The following is a 17,396-nucleotide window of genomic DNA, read 5'->3' as shown; positions in this document are numbered from 1 at the left end:
AAAATACATGCATGCAAAACACCCTACACATAAAATAGTTTTTTTTAAAGTAAAATGGAGTTGGGGCTAGTCTCAGACAGTAGCAGAAGTTTCTGTTTTCTTAACACAGGATTACCCGGCAACCACATGGGGTGTAGACAAGTCTCTGTTGTGCAAGGCTGTCACATGTACTTTGGGACATAGTACGTCTATGACGCTTGCCCACTAGATGCCAATCCATGGTCCAGGAGATCATGTCGGGTGTAGTCCTCACCGTACCAATGATGAGTTCATGGGTCTACACACGGGCTGCTGATGACAACACAGTGTTCCATGTGGCATTATCTCGTGTGACAGAGGAAGGTCTGCCGGGGGCTTCACATGGAGGGAAGTCACAGGGAAGACGGCTTCTTCTGCAAGTTATGCATAGATGCCCCTGAAAACTCCACCCACACCCCAGAACCAGCCCTAGGGCTCAACAACAGGAGGGCAGAGCCTAAAGCACAGAGGACCTAAGCTAAAGACCTCAGAGTGTGTGTGAGTGTGTGTGTGTGTGAGTGTGTGTGTGTGTGAGTGTGTGTGTGTGTATCTGTGTATGTGTGTGCACATACACATGTGTATTCTGTGTATGTGCACGTGTGTGAGTGGGGATTTGTTTGTGAGTGTGTATCATTGTGTGTGAGTGTGTATCTCTGTGTGTGTGTATATCTGTGTATGTGTGTGTGTGTATCTGTGTATGTGTGTGTGTGTATCTGTGTGTGTGTGCGGGTGTGTGAGTGTGTATCTGTGTATGTGTGAGTGTGTATCTGTGTATGTGTGTGTGTGTGTATCTGTGTGGGTGTGTGGGTGTGTGAGTGTGTATCTGTGTATCTGTGTATGTGTGTGTGTGTGTATCTGTGTATGTGTGCAGGTGTGTGAGTGTGTATCTGTGTGTGTGTATCTGTGTGTGTGTGCGGGTGTGTGTGTATCTGTGTATGTGTGTGTGTGTATCTGTGTGTGTGTGCGGGTGTGTGTGTATCTGTGTATGTGTGTGTGTGTATCTGTGTATGTGTGGGGGTGTGTGAGTGTGTATCTGTGTGTGTGCGGGTGTGTGTGTATCTGTGTATGTGTGTGTGTGTGTGTGTGAGTGTGTGTGAGTGTGTATCTGTGTATGTGTGTGTGTGTATCTGTGTATGTGTGTGTGTGCGCGAGCATGCCGGCACTTGCTGGTCCGTGCGCACCTGCAGCAGGCAGTCCTGGCGACTGTCCACGTCCTCCACAGTTAGGGGTCCACACAGCACCAGCCTGCACAGTTCCCCCACCAAGTCACTGGCAACTGTGCAACAAAGGCCAGCATGGTTCACGCACAGTTGACACATGCAGCTTGCTGGGACAACACGTGGCGTTCAAAGCTGTTTAATGTGAAAATAACCGAGGTCTGGGATGAGGCTCAGCCGGCACAGTGCTTGCCTGCTGTAGCAGAGCTCTGGGGTCAATCCCCAGCACCACAGAAAACTGGACATGGTGGCACGCACCCGACATCCAGGGTCATCCTCAGCTACACAGGGAGTCTGGGGCCAGCCTGAGCTACGAGACCTTGTGATAGGTAAACAAGTGATGCTGCCAGTACCTTTGCACAAGGAGCTCTAACGATGTCCCCTGGACAGGGGGTGAGAGAAACAGCCCAAAGCCATGCCCTACGGAAGCTGACGACCACAAGGACAGAGAGCACACGGCAACAGCCACGCATTGCAGAACAAAGGCACCCCCAACGAGCACAGGTGAGGACTGAAGGGCGGCACCTGGGGCAGGCAGCAGTGGACCGCCTTCTCGGCAGGCCAGGCTCCCTATAAGCAGGGTCCCACGTCCAGATGTGTCACAGAAAGCAGGGGAAAGGAGACAGCAAACGGAAGTGCCACACGGCACGGCCCCCATCTGGCCACTGCTCTCCACAGCCCAGCAGGGTGACCTGGCTTGGATGGGCCACTGACTCTCCCCTGCATCAGCCTTACCAGCTTCTGAGATGGGGACAGGCGGTGTCGCAGAGTGACAGGAAAACTGAGACAAGGCATGCTAAGTGATCTATCGGGAGGTGCTGATCCTGACGTCCCCACCAAACTTTATTTCATTTGCAGTGTTCACTGACTGGTTCTGGAGCATCTGGGAGACAAACGGAGACAAACGTCTGTGTTGACACCAGGGCTTAAAGCTTTTGAAACAGCTAACAGCAAACCATTACAAAAATCCTGAAATGCGACACACTAAGAAAATAATGGATGGTGACTGAGGATTTATAAACACATTTATTGGTGGCATTGCTGAACGAATGATGCAGAGCACACAATGCAAAGAAACCAGCCCGGGGCGGGAAGCAGGGATCTTAGACGCTGCATATTTCTATATTACATGTGTGTAATATACAGAGGGAAAACCACTGCTAAAGCATTCTGCTCTAAGTGTCATGAGTAGAACCTGAGTTCTACTCTTCTCCAGGAGAAGCCTGCATTCCCTCCTGGCATTACACCACACGAGATTAAGAAACAGCAAGCTCTGCAGGCTGGCTCTGAAGCAGCCAGTCAGGAGTTGTAAAACCATTCCTTCAGCTAGGATAAAGCCACGTGAAAGAAAAAAGCGTCAATGCCTGCTATGTCACAGCAGGGGGAAAAATGTCCGCAAGCGAGAGGCTGGAGGAAGGGCCCACTCTACGCAAACCGTCAACTATTGACGCATTTGCTACAGAAAACAAAACCATTAGTTCTTCAATGAAAAATTATTAAGCCTCCATAATCCATGAAAACATAAACACACGATTTCTATATTACAGAAGCACAAAGGGGGCTGTCAATCACACTGTTGGAAGCTGCAGCGTAATTTGGGGTCCAGGTTCCTGTTCACATAAGGCGTCTATACATAGCAGACGGGCACCATGACACCAGTGGGACATTGTTCAGAGCTCTTAACTCAGAAAAACTCCCCCACTCCCACCGCCGGACACTGCTGACCTGGACAGCGTTCGCTGGGACCAAGGGTTAATTGTGATGAGCCATGATGGCACAGTGGGCTCTCAGGACTAAGTCTCACTGTCGTGACAGCACTGCCGGTTATGGTGACAATCACGGGGAGGATTCCTTTTCTCTGCTGACTACTCACTACCAAGGATTTCCCGATATTTCTCTGAACTGGACATCTCAAAAGTAAAAATGGGAAGAGACCGGGAAGTAAGTTTCTAACAGTTCTAATTTGCACTTAGGTTGTGGGGGTGAGGAATTAAAAATTAAGTTGAAAGTGTTCACTCTCTCCTGTTCCCAGGAAAGTAAATAAAAACAGAACAGGGCTCTTGGAAAAACTGAACAAGAGAGAAAACAAATCCACTAACAAAACGGAGTCACAAAAAAAACAACCTGATTTCTGGTAGTCACTGATCCTCCCTTAGGTCGGATCCCTGCTGGGGGGCCTCTGGTCATGGCCACATTTGATCATACAAGCCTGGGCAGATAGTCTTTAATCACAGGCTGCATCAGAGGCAGCATCCGGACGCAGTATAACCAACCACAGGACGAAGTTCAAAGGAACACATCATTCTTCTCAAAGGGTCACGGCAAGTAAAAATCCAAAACGAAAGCAGCCCTTGCTGCTCTGCGCTAAGAGACAGTCTAAGAACCGAAAAGCAATACTGACAGGCCCTTCCTTGCCTTATCGCCATGAGCCCTCAATGCACCAGCTCAGGCTGGTTGTCCACGAAGGGCAACACCCCGCTCACATAGTAGGCGATGCCCAGAGATAGCAAAGCAATGACCAAGATCAAGAGCAAGACCCTCCAGAAGCCCAGGTCCTCCACAAACTCCTGCCACGTGGTCCGGAAGCTGGACAGGACTCCTTCTCCTTGCTGGAGGTTGGGATTGAGCAGGGAGTGGCTCTCCATGGCGCTGTGGGAGGAGGGAAAAAAAAAGGGGCATGAAAACACACTTCACCCATAAAGCACAAAACAAGTCGAGCTAAAGCATCCAGAGAAGGCAGGCCTTCCGATGCACTACTGGAGACCTAGCTACAGAGATATGCTGGCCCCGGAATGTGCTGGTTATAATAAACTCCCGGGAATCCACATATCGGTCTTAGACCATAAACTGATAAACTGCAATGATCGGGTGGATCCCTGGCTCACTACCCAGCGGGAGAATTAAAATTCCTAGTCAGGAAGTCCCAACAGGAGTCGGGGGGAAGTGAACAGCAGAACTGGGAATGACTATGATCAAGCTACATTGTAAGCACGTATGAAATTGTCAAAAGTAAAGACATTTTTACAGGAGCCCCAAGCAGAGACCTTGAAACAGGTCAGATGCCCATCTCCGTCTGTTTTACATTTAGAAGATCAAAGTGAGGATGGAGATGGCTCAGCAGGGAAGAGCACTGGCCAGGTTCCCAGCACCCACAGTCGCCTGTGAGCCCAGTTCCAGTGGAACTGATGCCCTCTTCTGGCCTCTGGAGGTACCAGCCACACACAGTACACGTTCATACATGTAAGGAAAAACACTCAAACACACAAAACAAGTTTTAAAAATTCAAAACAACTTCATAATTTGATTTTTTTCATAAGATAACAACAACAACAACAAAAACCCAGTAGATTTAAAAGTTCACTTCAATACAGAATGTGGACGTGAGGGTGGGAAAGGAATTTCTCTTAATTCAGTTTAATTTAATTTAGTTCGGTCGTGTGCCAGTTACGAATTCAATAAACTCTAACAATGGGAGCTTCCTTCTCAGGCTGCGGTACATGTGGACTGGTCTTAGGGAGTCGTCTTCCTTTAATTATCCTGAGCCTTTGCATGCGTGCGCACATGGTGCCATGAGAAGGTCGGAGGGCAACTCTGGGGATCCAGTTCTCTTTCCAGTTCAGGCTTTCTTGGCAAGCGCTTTTTTACCCGCCACTGAGTCATCTAGCTGCCCAGGAATCCTTCTCAGCTTCCCCACGGCTTTATATATTTCCTCAGAGGGTCTTGATACACAGCTCAGCCTGCCTAGGACTCATGTCATAGCTGAGGCTGGCCTCAAACTCTCCATCTTGCCTCAGCCCCCTGAGCACTGGGAGCACAGGTGTGTGTGCCACCTTGCCCAGCTTTCTCCTGCTCACTTTGTCTTAAACCTTAGCAGGGAATGAGTTCTTTCTCTTCTGCAGGAAGACAGCCTAGTTGGAAACACGGTAGTGTAAACAGTCTAAAACAGAGTCAAGTGTTCATGGCACTATCGTGAGCCGTGTTTACACGGCTGCCTTTGGGGTGTGAAGGCCACTGAGTAGTGGACTAAACACTTACGGGACGCACTCAGAGCTGTCACAGCCTAAAGCCATGGGGACATAATCTTATGGCAGCTGTCAGCTGGCCACGAGAACCGACTCTTCCCAAACCCTCCTTTATATCCTCCCAGCCATCAGCAGAGCACCACAAAAGGAGCACACGGCAACAAGGTACCAGTAAATTGTGAAAACTGGAGCTCTCTATTGTACGACTTGATTTGACTTCTTCACACTTAACCGACGGTCAGGCACTATAGGACATGAGTTTCCAGTCAAAAGTGTGCTTAACGCCCAGATTCTTTTTATATTAAAAAATGAATAAAACAAGGCACTTGCATTAAGTCTACAACAATATGGAAATTTAAGAAATTTCCAGCAAGTTCTATAATAAGAGTAGCCCTTTGAGAAGTCAAATTAAGACAAAGAGGCTTAGTTTGACCTCGTTGAAGTTGCCTCAGCCTGAGCTGACATCTCTCACACTTAACGATCCGTGTAAAATGAGAATTCTGTGAGCCTTCTCCAGGAGCCCACAGAGCTCTGCCAATAGAAACAGAGACTTAACCAGTAAGTGTGTCCCCCTGTCCAGGGGCTCCTTGACTCCAGTAGAGAGGAGGGTGTGGGGTATGGGAGGAGGGTCTCACTGGACAGTTTCAAGCTCACTACATAGACCAGGTTTGCCTCAACTTGTGGGATCCTTTGCCTCTGTTGCCCTAGTGATGGGATTACAGGTATGTGTGGCCACACTTGGCTTAATCTTTCTTTAAACATGTCACCTTCACTGTCTTTGTTATCCTGAACTTACATAGTAAGAATAACAAAATTGAGGGTCTGGAGGGGTGGCTCAGTGGTTAGCAGCACTGCTGCTCTTGGAGAGGACCCAGGTTTGATTCCCAGCACACACACAGCAGCTCACAGCACTGCAACTTCAGTTTCAGGGGATCTTCTGGCCTCTGTCAGCACTGAACACACGTGACATGCATGCATACATACATACATACATACATACATGCATGCATGCATGCATGCATGCATACATACATACATACATACATGCATGCATGCATGCATGCAGAGAAAACATTCATACACATAAAATAAATACTTTTCAAAAGAATAAACTGAACTTATACTAATACACAGACATGGGGACCTACTTTCTAACAACCTGATTTTTAAGTCCTCCCACACAAGTTATCCTGTGTCTCCCAGAACCCTACGGGAAATACCACAGCGAATCCACTGCTTTAAAGGTGGTCACAGTTAAGCTACAACGCCACTTCCCGGCTTGTCTCTTTGCATTTCCCCCATACTGTTTACTGACATGATTTATGCTAGAAATGTCTTCTTTTTATGTCTCACTATGTTGTCCTGGATGGTCTGGAACTCACAGACATCCTCCTGCCTCTGCCTCCCAGGGCTGAGACTAAAGACATGTGCCCTAAAGAGATGGGCTAAAATCCATCTCTTTTTTTTTGGTTTTTCGAGACAGGGTTTCTCTGTGTAGCTTTGGAGCCTGTCCTGGCACTCACTCTGGAGACCAGGCTGGTCTCGAACTCACAGAGATCCTCCTGCCTCTGCCTCCCGAGCGCTGGGATTAAAGCACCAACGCCCAGCAAAACCCATCTTTTAAACTGTGAAACTCAGTGGTTTTGAGGATTTTCAAGGGTGTGACCTGTCTCTACCGTTCACTGCCAACGCGTCTCAAACGCTACATCCACAGTCACCTTCATCGTCCCACCCAAACCCCAGTAACCACAAGCCTACTTTTTCCCTGTGGATTTCCCCATTTGGGACACTGCACACCAACAGAATAGACGATGTGAGACCTTTTTTAGCTGGCTTCTCCCGTACAGCACTCTTTCCATATTTATCCTGACTGTGGCATCGATCAATACTTCATTCGCTCTTATGGCAGATAACACCGCTGCGGATAAGCAGTGTTTGTCCGCTCTCGCTGTGCACTGTAAGTGGGACTCCTGGGTCACATGGTAACGCTGCGTCACGTTTAACAAGCTGTCAGACTGTTTTCCAAGCGGCCCCACTCTCTGTGCTGACTTCAGAGGGGTCTAGTTGGCCCACAACCTCCACAGTACTAGCGGCCCCTTGCAGCTGTCCTCATAGCTAAGTACTATTCCACTGCGGTTCTGATCTGCATTTGTTCAAAGTCATTTTTAAATGGAATTTAATCTCAGCTACTGTGGCACCAAGGGCAGGAATAAGCAGGAAGACCACACAGCAGCAGTGTTAATAATTTACAGTGAGGAGCGTCAGCATCCAAGGGCTGTAAGTAACACAAATCCCCACGACAAGTATTCGGAAGGCAGGGGCTAATATGGCTCCCAAGCTCCTCAAACAACCAATCGTGCCTTAGTTAATTTGCAATCACATCAGGCAAAATAAATCCCAAGTGTATTTCTGGTACACAGACGCACTGGCCAGTATCAAAATGAGATCTCCAAAGAGCATCAAGAGAAACTTGCATTATTAAATATTTTTCACACTAACAAAGCTTAGGGCTGGAGAAATGGCACTTGTGTGCAATCACGAGGACTGGGGCTTAGATCCCTGCAGCCACCTAACAGACCAGGCATCCCACACACGCCCCTAACCCCAGCTCCAAGGGAGGGGGAGAAGTGTGGAAAACATGAGGTTGGGTCCAGGAGAGGCCCTGCCTCAAAAGCATGAGTGGAGAGTGACTGTCAGATGCCTTGGACCCAAATCTGCCTCTCCACTAGTGCAGACATACATACAGCATGCACAAATGCACAGACAGACAGACAGACGGACAGACAGACAGACACACACACACACACACGTAAATCTTTTTCAAAAAAAGCTTAAAGTAAGCTATTATTGTACAGAAAGATGAAAATAAGTTTCATGTATCTGTTAAAAGTGCCGTTGGCATATGGACTCTGATCCCTGCAGAATAAAGAAAGGGCTATGAATGCCTGATTCCCCGTCCCTGCTTGTCAGCTTCTGGAGGACTGGAGGCTTCCCCAGCTCACAGTAAAACCCCCTGGGCTCCTGGAGGACAACGGAAAGTGCTTAAATAACTAACAAAGCAGAGCTTGGTGAGACCGTGGGACCCAGCAGACAGTGAAGGAAGGTGGCTGCCAAGGCATCCGAGGTGGGCTGTTGGGCTGTGCAATGCTGACCCTCGTGGTCCAAATGGTATGTGGGTGACTGGACCCCAGTTCACAGCTATGTTCCCACAGAAACGCCGGGAGAGACAGCCCGTAGTAGGCACCTGAACTGACCTCATTGAGTATTTGAAAGCTGAAACACTAAGGCAGCCCACCAGACTCCATGCCACGAATTCCTACTTGGCCTCTGGCGGTGCCTGCCAAGCCGTGGGGGTCAGAGAGCAGGGGCACTGTGCAGACCTCCACACTGACCCCACCGTGCTCCCCACCACAGCTAGATGAAAAGTGATCACATCTGAGGATCCTGCCAGCCACCATATCTGAGCTCTGTTACACAGAGGAGCCCAAATCTCGTTACTTCCAACTCATGTTACAGCTACTTTTTCTCATTTGTTTGAGTTATGAGCACTTGTGTATAATCATGAGGACTGGAGTTTGCATCTTTGCACCCACAAAATATGTTGGGAGCCAAATCTCAGGGCTTGGCATGAGATCCTAGGCCATGCTTGGCAGGCCACATAGTTAACCTTTACACAGCAGCTCCTTAGAACCTCAGCTCAAGAAAAGAAACAACTTGACCCAGTCCTCCACCCACAGGCTCAGCCACCTAGGCAACCCTCCCAGGACCTCTTACTCATGAACTCTTTACCCTGCCAAACATCCTCTTTGTGGCTTCCTAATATCCTGCCTATACCAACACCTGGTGCACAAACAACCCATTCTGCCCCTCCCCATATCCTGACTATATAAGCTAACCTGAGAAAAGTAAGTTGGCCAGTTGATCAGAATCCTGTCTTGTGGTCATTCTTTCTGCGTCTCTTGTCCCCATGCCCTATCCCTGACTCTCTTGCCCCAGGTTGACGTCCTGCGGGTCAGGACAGCTATGTAGCCCAGGCTGGCTTAGAACTTGTGGCATTTCTCCCGCCTCAGCCTTGCCTTCCAGTATCACAGGTGTGAGCCTGGCAAAGGCACTTTCAATGACTGATGAGTCCGCCGGTGTTTAGAATCCATCTCTCTCCCTCCTGCTTGTTCCCAGGGCTGCACCACCCTCCTTTGAAGTGATCACCTGCCCCCCATGCTACCCAACTTGTCTTATCCCTCTCTAATAAAGCCCATTCTTGTGACCCATACTTAAAATTTTGAAGCTCCTCCCCTCACCCCTACCTTCAATTGTCTCTTCTCCAACGCAGCCGCTGTGGCACAGCTAACTAAACGCTATGGGGCTGTGGTCACCGGGTACTTAGGGCAAGTTTTACAACTGTAACCTGAAGCCGCAGCACAAATATGAAGTAAGAGAACACAAAGCAGCTGGGTGACCACTTAAATCCATGACTGTGTCCTCGTACCTTTCGCTCTCCGCCGTCTGCATGGTCTCCAGCTTCGAGTGCGTGCCTCTGTTAAAGCCTTTCACCTCCTGCTCCTCCAAAGACTCCAGCAATCGGATGACATCTTTATTCACGCCCCGCCGCTTTGCCAGAACTAAGGGGGTGGCACCTTGATGGTTGCTGAAAAAGGTCACGAAAACAAAGTCATTGCAGGGACCGCGCCACAAGGCTAGCTCCCATTGGTGCCCCGTCAGCCAGGACAGCGTGGGCCAATGGTTCACAAGTCAAACCCAGAGCAGACCCAAGCAAGCTGGAATCAGACATGTGAATTACTGGATTTTTCCTTCCAGGAAAGAAAGAAAAAAAAAAGAGCATTCAGGAAAAAGAAAGAACAAATGACAGTAAATAAAAGGAAAAGGAGAACATCCCAGAGATGAATTGGAAAGCCCAGTCCTAGACTCAGTCATTGTACACACTGAGTATGTTCATGTATAGATACACACATGTATGTGTACACACCTACGACTCTAGACTCAATCATTGCACACATTGAGTATATTATTCATGTATAGATACACACATGCATGTGTACACGCCTACGACTCTAGACTCAATCATTGCACACATTGAGTATATTATTCATGTATAGATACACACATGTATGTGCACACGCCTACGACTCTAGACTCAATCATTGCACACATTGAGTATATTATTCATGTATAGATACACACATGCATGTGCACACGCCTACGTCTCTAGACTCAGCCTTTGTACACACTGTGTACATATATTCATGTATAGATACACACATGTATGTGCACACGCATACATCTCTAGACTCAGCCTTTGTACACACTGTGCACATATATTCAGGTATAGATACACACATGTATGTGTGCACACACACATCTCTAGACTCAGCCTTTGTACACACTGTGCACATATATTCAGGTATAGATACACACATGTATGTGTGCACACACACGTCTCTAGACTCAGCCTTTGTACACACTGTGCACATATATTCAGGTATAGATACACACATGTATGTGTGCACACACACGTCTCTAGACTCAGCCTTTGTACACACTGTGCACATATATTCAGGTATAGATACACATGTATGTGCACACGCACACGTCTCTAGACTCAGCCTTTGTACACACTGTGCACATATATTCATGTACACTTGCACACACACGTTTATATACACAGACATAGAAGGTTAAGAATAAAGAGCTGCCTTGAGCACTGAGCATCGGAAGAACAGAACAGACCTCAAATCATGTCAGCTCCTGCCCCAATCTGTCCTGCTGTCACAGAAACATATGCTGTCAGGCCCATCCAGGTGGCCACGGCCCCAGAGCACCAGGGCAGCAAGAACCTGCAGCCCAACAGTTCAAGCTCAGCACTGAGACGAGCTGGCCTTTCCCACACAACCAAACCCCATGGTGTCCTCAAGTGAACAGCCTGAAGAGGACTCGGGCCCCAGAGCCACGATGACGCCAGGACGCAATTCAAAAGACCAAATGACGGCACATGAGCTCTGTGGAGGAACTAGGTCCAAATCCCAGCCCTGTCCTTCATACACTATGTGGCCTCTTGACCTACTTATTTCATGAATGAGACACGGGAGGGTTGGAGCGGGGTAGGGGTGCTCAACAAATACTCGGCTGGGGAAAATCTAAAAATAAGAAATAAAAAATGAAGATAAGAGACTAGAGCTTTTGAGAGCTACCTGTGAGTTTAGAACAAGCAGATAAAAACAGCCTTCATCCTTCTTCTTGTCGAATTATACTTTACAATTAGTTAAGCGAAACCAGCTACGGTGTCACACACATAGACGTACACACACGTGTGCTCGCACACACACACACACACACACACACACACACACACACACACACACACACACACACACACACACACACACACACACACACACGCAGGTGCGCGCGTGAATGCTCCAGGGCTGATCTCAGGTTCCCTCACTCCCCTAATAAGGCTTCAGTCTTCGAAGCCTTCCTGAACTCGTCATTACCACTGATCACCTGGGGGTCAGACCCCAGCCTGCACCACTAACAACTAATGGGAAGAATCGACCTGGCTTCAAAGGCACCAGAAACTCACCAAATATCAATTTTGAGTCCATTGGAAACTAAGAACTGGATGGTGTCCACGTGGCCACAAAGGTGGAGGGCGGTGTTCCCTTGGTAGTCTGTGGCCAGAGGGTCAGCGCCAAACTTATGTAGCAGCTGGCAGATGTCCACATTCCCTCGGGCCGCAGCGAGGTGAAGGCCCGTTCTGCCCCGGCTGTCACGAATGTTTGGGTCGAAGCCACTTTCCAAAAGCCGCTTGGAATAGGTGAAGTCCCCATCAATGCAGGCCTGGAGCAGGGGCACATTAGTCTGTGAAGAGTCGTTCACAAAAACGTAGGACATTGTCGGCTGTGGTGGATGGACACTCCTGCAGTGAGAGATGAGGCCAAAGGTAATCCAGTCAGAGAAACACAATTGATCTTTCTTGGCCTCTTCCTCAGAATAAATTTCACCACCAAACAAACAATAATCACAAAATTATCAGTTATGTTTTATTTTCTGCTAAAAGATTGTATTTTCTTCACATCTGCCAGATGAAAATGGCAATTACATTACTGAATAGCTCTTACTTTTTGATCACAAAAAGTGCTGAAAGATTTTGAAGCTAAAATATAATTGCTTAAATTTCAATTCATGGCATCAGAAACGCCTGTGACTCTCCTTCACACACTTGCTTCTTACAGGAGACACTCTAGAGTAAACAGAAGGACCACTGAGAAAGCCCACTGAGCAGACTTAATCCAACCCATAGCAATTGTATTTGAGGCACAAAATTTAAGAATTTATTTATTTATTTATTTATTTATTTATTTATTTATTTGGTTTTTCGAGACAGGATTTCTCTGTGTAGCTTTGGAGCCTATCCTGCAACTCACTCTGCAGACCAGGCTGGCCTCGAACTCACAGAGATCCGCCTGCCTCTGCCTCCTGAGTGCTGGGATTAAAGTCGTGTGCCACCAACGTCCAGCCAAGACTTCATTTTAAAAAGTGAAAGGAATTAATACACTGGTATTAAAAACATCATTAAACCAGCTGACTTTTACAGAATTATCCTTCTTGCGCTGTTTCACTACCTCAATGCTTGCTTTTACCAGACTCCCAGCATGTAAGGACCGAGTGATGAGAGAGACAGTCAAAGCAACAGCCGCTGTGCCCACAGGACGCCCAACCCCCACTCCACGAGGGTTCTGCAGCCTGACACTCCTGGAGGCTAGGCACACAGTAGGCAGCCCCAGTACCAAGGCCCCTCAGTGTCCAGAGAGATCACACCTGAACAGACCCAAGCCGAGCCTGGTACTACCTGCCTTAGCCGCAAGATGCCCGGCTTCACAAGCTCTGCCCTCGCTCCTGGCTTCATCTAAGAAGAAAGTCTCCCAAAGGAAACTTCTGAAGAGAAAACAAAAAGGCATAGACTTTCAGACAAGGCTCTTTAAAAAAAAAACAAAAAAACAAAAAACATTTATTTATCTGTGTGTGTGTGTGTGTGTGTGTGTGTGTGTGTGTGTGTGTCGCTATGGTGCGTGTGTGAAGTCAAGAGAGTAACTTGTGGGAGTCCGTGCTCTCCTTCTACCATGAGTCCCGGTCACCAAATTCAGGTCCTTGTCTTCTGTATGCTTCCCCTGTAGAGGAGGCTATTATTCACCGGCAGGCTCGGCTTGCAGTTTCTCAGGTGAAATCTTTTTGGAACACTAATGGCTCTGGTACTAGGCCAATCCACTGTCCCACCCCATCCCCTCTCGAGAGGGTCCGGGAGTGCAGAGGCCCACTGCATTGAGTCTGTCAGGGCTCTCAGCTCTCCAGGCTGGGCTGCCTGACTGGAGCTCTCAGGCTTCGACCTCTCAGCCCATACATCCCGAGGACTTGTTCTGAGCAGGTGTCAACATGGGGTGTTTATTGCAGGCTGTGTAACCATAGCAACATCGAGGTAAGCTTTACTATCCCTGACTGTCCATGAGAACCCCTACAGATTTCAGGCCAAGGAGACGGTGTGGTCTTCCTGGGCTTCCAGACAGATGACCTGCACAGGAATGTAGACAGTTAGACAGGAAAGACTAGAGGCAAGCAATCCATCAGTAGGCCAGTGGACAGGAAATGATGGCTTCTTGACCCAAAGCAGTGACAGAAGGAGGGACCTTCTGGAGAGGGACAGAGAACATGACAAGGGTGAGCAATTGCTACAGATGCCTCTAGGCAGAGGTCAAGATGAGAAACACTGATTACAGCACAGCGTGATGCTTAGAGGTTCTCACTCTTCCTGCCTCAGCCACCACTGACAGCTTGAAATACTAAATGCTTTGTTTTATTGGTTTTTTTAAGACAGGGTTTCTCTGTGTAGCCCTAGCTATCCTGGCACTCACTCTGTAGACCAGGCTGGCCTTGAACTCACAGAGATCCATCTGCCTCTGCCTCCCAAGGGCTGGGATTAAAGGCTATGTGTACCACCACCACCCAGCTGAAATAATAAATTCTTAAAAATTAATCCCCAGGCCTAGAGAGATGGCTCAGCTGTTAAGAGCAGCTGGCTGTTCTTCCAGAGGACCTGGGTTCCGTTCCCAACACTGACATGTCGGCTCACAACTGTCTGTAACTCCAGTGCTGGTGGGTCAAACACCCTCACAGACACAAAGCTCCTAAAAATAAATAAACCATGAGAGAGAGAGAGAGAGAGAGAGAGAGAGAGAGAGAGAGAGAGAGAGAGAGAGAACGCACACTTATTGCTCTTGAGTAAGACTCAGGTTCAGTTCCTGGCACCCACATGGTGGTTTGCGGTCATCCATCACCCCAGCTGCAGGGAGTCCAAAGCCCTCTTTGGACCTCTGTGTGCATCAGGCGCACACTTGGTGCACAGACAAACTCGGAAGTAGAACAGTCATACACTTAAAATAAACCTAGAAAACTATTTTTAAGATTTAGAAAGGCCCAGTTTCCACATGGTGGCTGTCTTCTAACCTATCTAATAAAGGAGTAATTCCATCTTAATTCATTTAATAAAATAGTTCACAGTTTTGTGTGAGTATTCTCTACCCCCCGCCCCCCCACACACTGTTCACTGGATTCGGGCCCAAAACAAACAAAACCCAAACCCAAACTGTCCTGTCTTTGTCCAAGAGACACGGCGGCTATGCTCTGTAAGTAATGATCCTCAAAATGTTATCTACTTGGTGTCCTGACCCAGGTCTTCTAGCGTGCAGACTGGAAACCTGTGGAGTGGCCCAGGCTGGGCAAGGACGCGGCCCTTCTTGTCCCATGAGGTGAGAAAGGAAGTTGGTAGGTTTCTGTCCTGGATGAGCTGTTTCACCTCAGCCCCAGTTAAGACTCCCACAGGCAGACGGCGCTTTCCTCTTGGTCAGGGAGGTGACCTGCCCTAGCGCAGGCCACAGTTCTCAGTGAAGGTTCACAGACTGAAGGAGCCTGCAGCAGAACACATCTAACAAGGTCAGCAAAGACATCAGCATTGCACGCAGAACCATCGACAATGACAAGGAACTTCTCTTAGAGCCCAGGAGCAGCGTGGGAAAGAATGTACAGGTCTGTGACGCACAAGCAGGTCGAGGGTCCTGTGCACACTCCCCAGACGGCCTGCGGTTTAGCAGCAATGTGCCAGGGCACCCAAGCGACTGCTGGGCTCTCAGGTAGTGAGAAGGAAGGATGGGGACTGTGGCAGCACAGAGTCACCGAGGTGTCGTCATCCATCGACAGGGGACAAACCGGGTTCTGCAAGTCACTCTCAGCCTCTCAACTCTGAACGCACATTCTGCACAACATCAATGGAGGCTGACCTTTAACTCCGGGTAATCAGCTGTTGCAGGGCCACAGAATTTGGACCCAGAGTCTTGCGCAAGCCAGGCAAGGGATCACCCTCTGAATGACACCCCCCAGCTCCACAAAAGCACATTTGTAAACAAAATACTATTCGGGCTGGAGAGATGGCTCAGCAGTTAAGAGCACCAACTACTCTGCCAGAGGTCCTGAGTTCGATTCCCAGCACCCACATGGTGGCTCACAAACATCTGTAATGGGATCCGACGCCCTCTTCTGGCATAAAGTCATACATACAGATAATGCACTCATATACATAAATAAATAAATCTTAACATAAAAATCATTAAAGAAAAAAAAGAAAATACTATACATAAGAGAGAGAAAAGCTTGTATAAAGCAAACAAACTAGATTTAACTCGATACTCTAATTTCTGTCCCGCTGACAGGCCTGGCACTTAAGTCATGTGTTGCCCACCCTCATGCTTCCCTTGGGCCCACGTGGATGGCCTCCTATACACACGTGTACCCTGTCTGACCACTCAAGTCTGACCAAGCCCTGTGAAAGCACGGAGCTGGGCCACCATTCTGTTTCACAAAAGAGCAACATAAGAAAAATTCACCAAGTGCCTGGGATGCACCTTGTTAGCTGGCTGCATATAAGGTCCAAATACCAAAGTCACCATGAATGTGACACCTGCATTGATGACACTGGTCGTGCCATGTGCTGTCCTTCTGTCTTCTCAGCCTGGAGAAGACACTGCGTGCCCTCCAATTCTGTAACCACGAGAGCACGGCCCAAGAGAAACCGCACAGTACCACACATGGGCCTTTGCCCAGCTCCTTTTCACTTGCACGAGTCTCTTCACATACGGTTGTGACTGCCCCTTTTACTCTGCTGTTCCTTGTGATGGACAGACCATTGGTTGATGAGCTTGCTACTGAAGGACACTGAGTTGTGACTGGAATTTAGCCTTCACATCAGAGCACCAGGGTGTGTATGAGGAAACCAAGGATAACGTCTGTTTTCTCCTTCTACCAGGGATCTAACCTGGCTGTCAGGCTTGGCAGCAAGCCCATCCTGTCACTCAGAGCCATGCGCACACTAGGCTGTCAGGAGGGCTGTTGGGAAGGCTGTATGAAGCTGGCTCTTCTGGTTTTCTAGGTTAGGTGCTTAGGGATGTAACCGGTGAGCAGTAGAAAACCTAACACTTTTGACTTTTGAAAGAATGCCCGGCCCACTGGTGTCATCTTTCCCACACAAAGAATGATATAACAAAGTCATCTTTGGAGTCATTTTTCTAGGGTAAAGCTATTTACAGACAACTCTGTAGGACCCAGCCTTTGGAATTTACCAGAGGATATACTTAACAAGAACCATCCCAAATGCAAAGTGAGGGACAATGACCAGAGTGTCCGAAGTTGACTAGCAGCTTTCATGTCAGCAAGGGCTGAGGGAGACCCCCTGACTGTGGCTCTGAAAGCCAAGCACACACAAAGAGGGTCGGCTCTGAGGCGGAGAAAGCAGAAGGGAGGAGATGTGAACCCTGGCTCGTGAGAGGAGGAACCTCAGAACTGCAGCGACAGTTTTCTTGTTGCTGGAAGTTGTCTAAGCTCGGCCATGACACAATGTGTGGCGCTGCACTGCCTGGGAGCAAAGTCAGCTCTTACCAACGGGCAGGGCTTAGCCCTCAGTCACGGTAGTGAGCGTGAGCACAGTGCCCTGACTCGCTGAGGCAAGCTTGCAAGGCATGTCCACCTCTTGGTAAGAGAGTGGCTTCCAGCAGTGGGGTGACAAAACCCCCAGGAAAAA

At 48.4% G+C, this 17,396-nt stretch overlaps 1 protein-coding gene across 2 annotated transcripts in view; it reads right to left on the bottom strand.

Annotated features, from left to right (window-relative positions):
• Nucleotides 1–2,242: 2,242 nt before the first annotated feature.
• Ankrd46 (ankyrin repeat domain 46) overlaps nt 2,243–17,396 on the bottom strand; it is a 29,119-nt gene continuing 13,965 nt past the window's right edge. For both annotated transcript variants that reach the window (XM_027431492.2, XM_035449615.1), the window contains exons 2-4: nt 11,856–12,191; nt 9,744–9,902; nt 2,243–3,884 (exon numbers count right to left, since the gene is read on the bottom strand). In XM_027431492.2, coding sequence (XP_027287293.1) covers nt 3,668–3,884; nt 9,744–9,902; nt 11,856–12,166 — 687 coding nt within the window. In that variant the 5' untranslated portion in view covers nt 12,167–12,191 and the 3' untranslated portion in view covers nt 2,243–3,667. The remainder of the gene's footprint in view (nt 3,885–9,743; nt 9,903–11,855; nt 12,192–17,396) is intronic.

The sequence above is a fragment of the Cricetulus griseus genome, chromosome 10 (genome assembly GCF_003668045.3).
Source record: "Cricetulus griseus strain 17A/GY chromosome 10, alternate assembly CriGri-PICRH-1.0, whole genome shotgun sequence".
Classification (NCBI taxonomy): Eukaryota; Metazoa; Chordata; class Mammalia; order Rodentia; family Cricetidae; genus Cricetulus; species Cricetulus griseus.
Note: the sequence above shows the minus strand (reverse complement) of the source record. Positions and strands in the feature narration are given on the sequence as shown.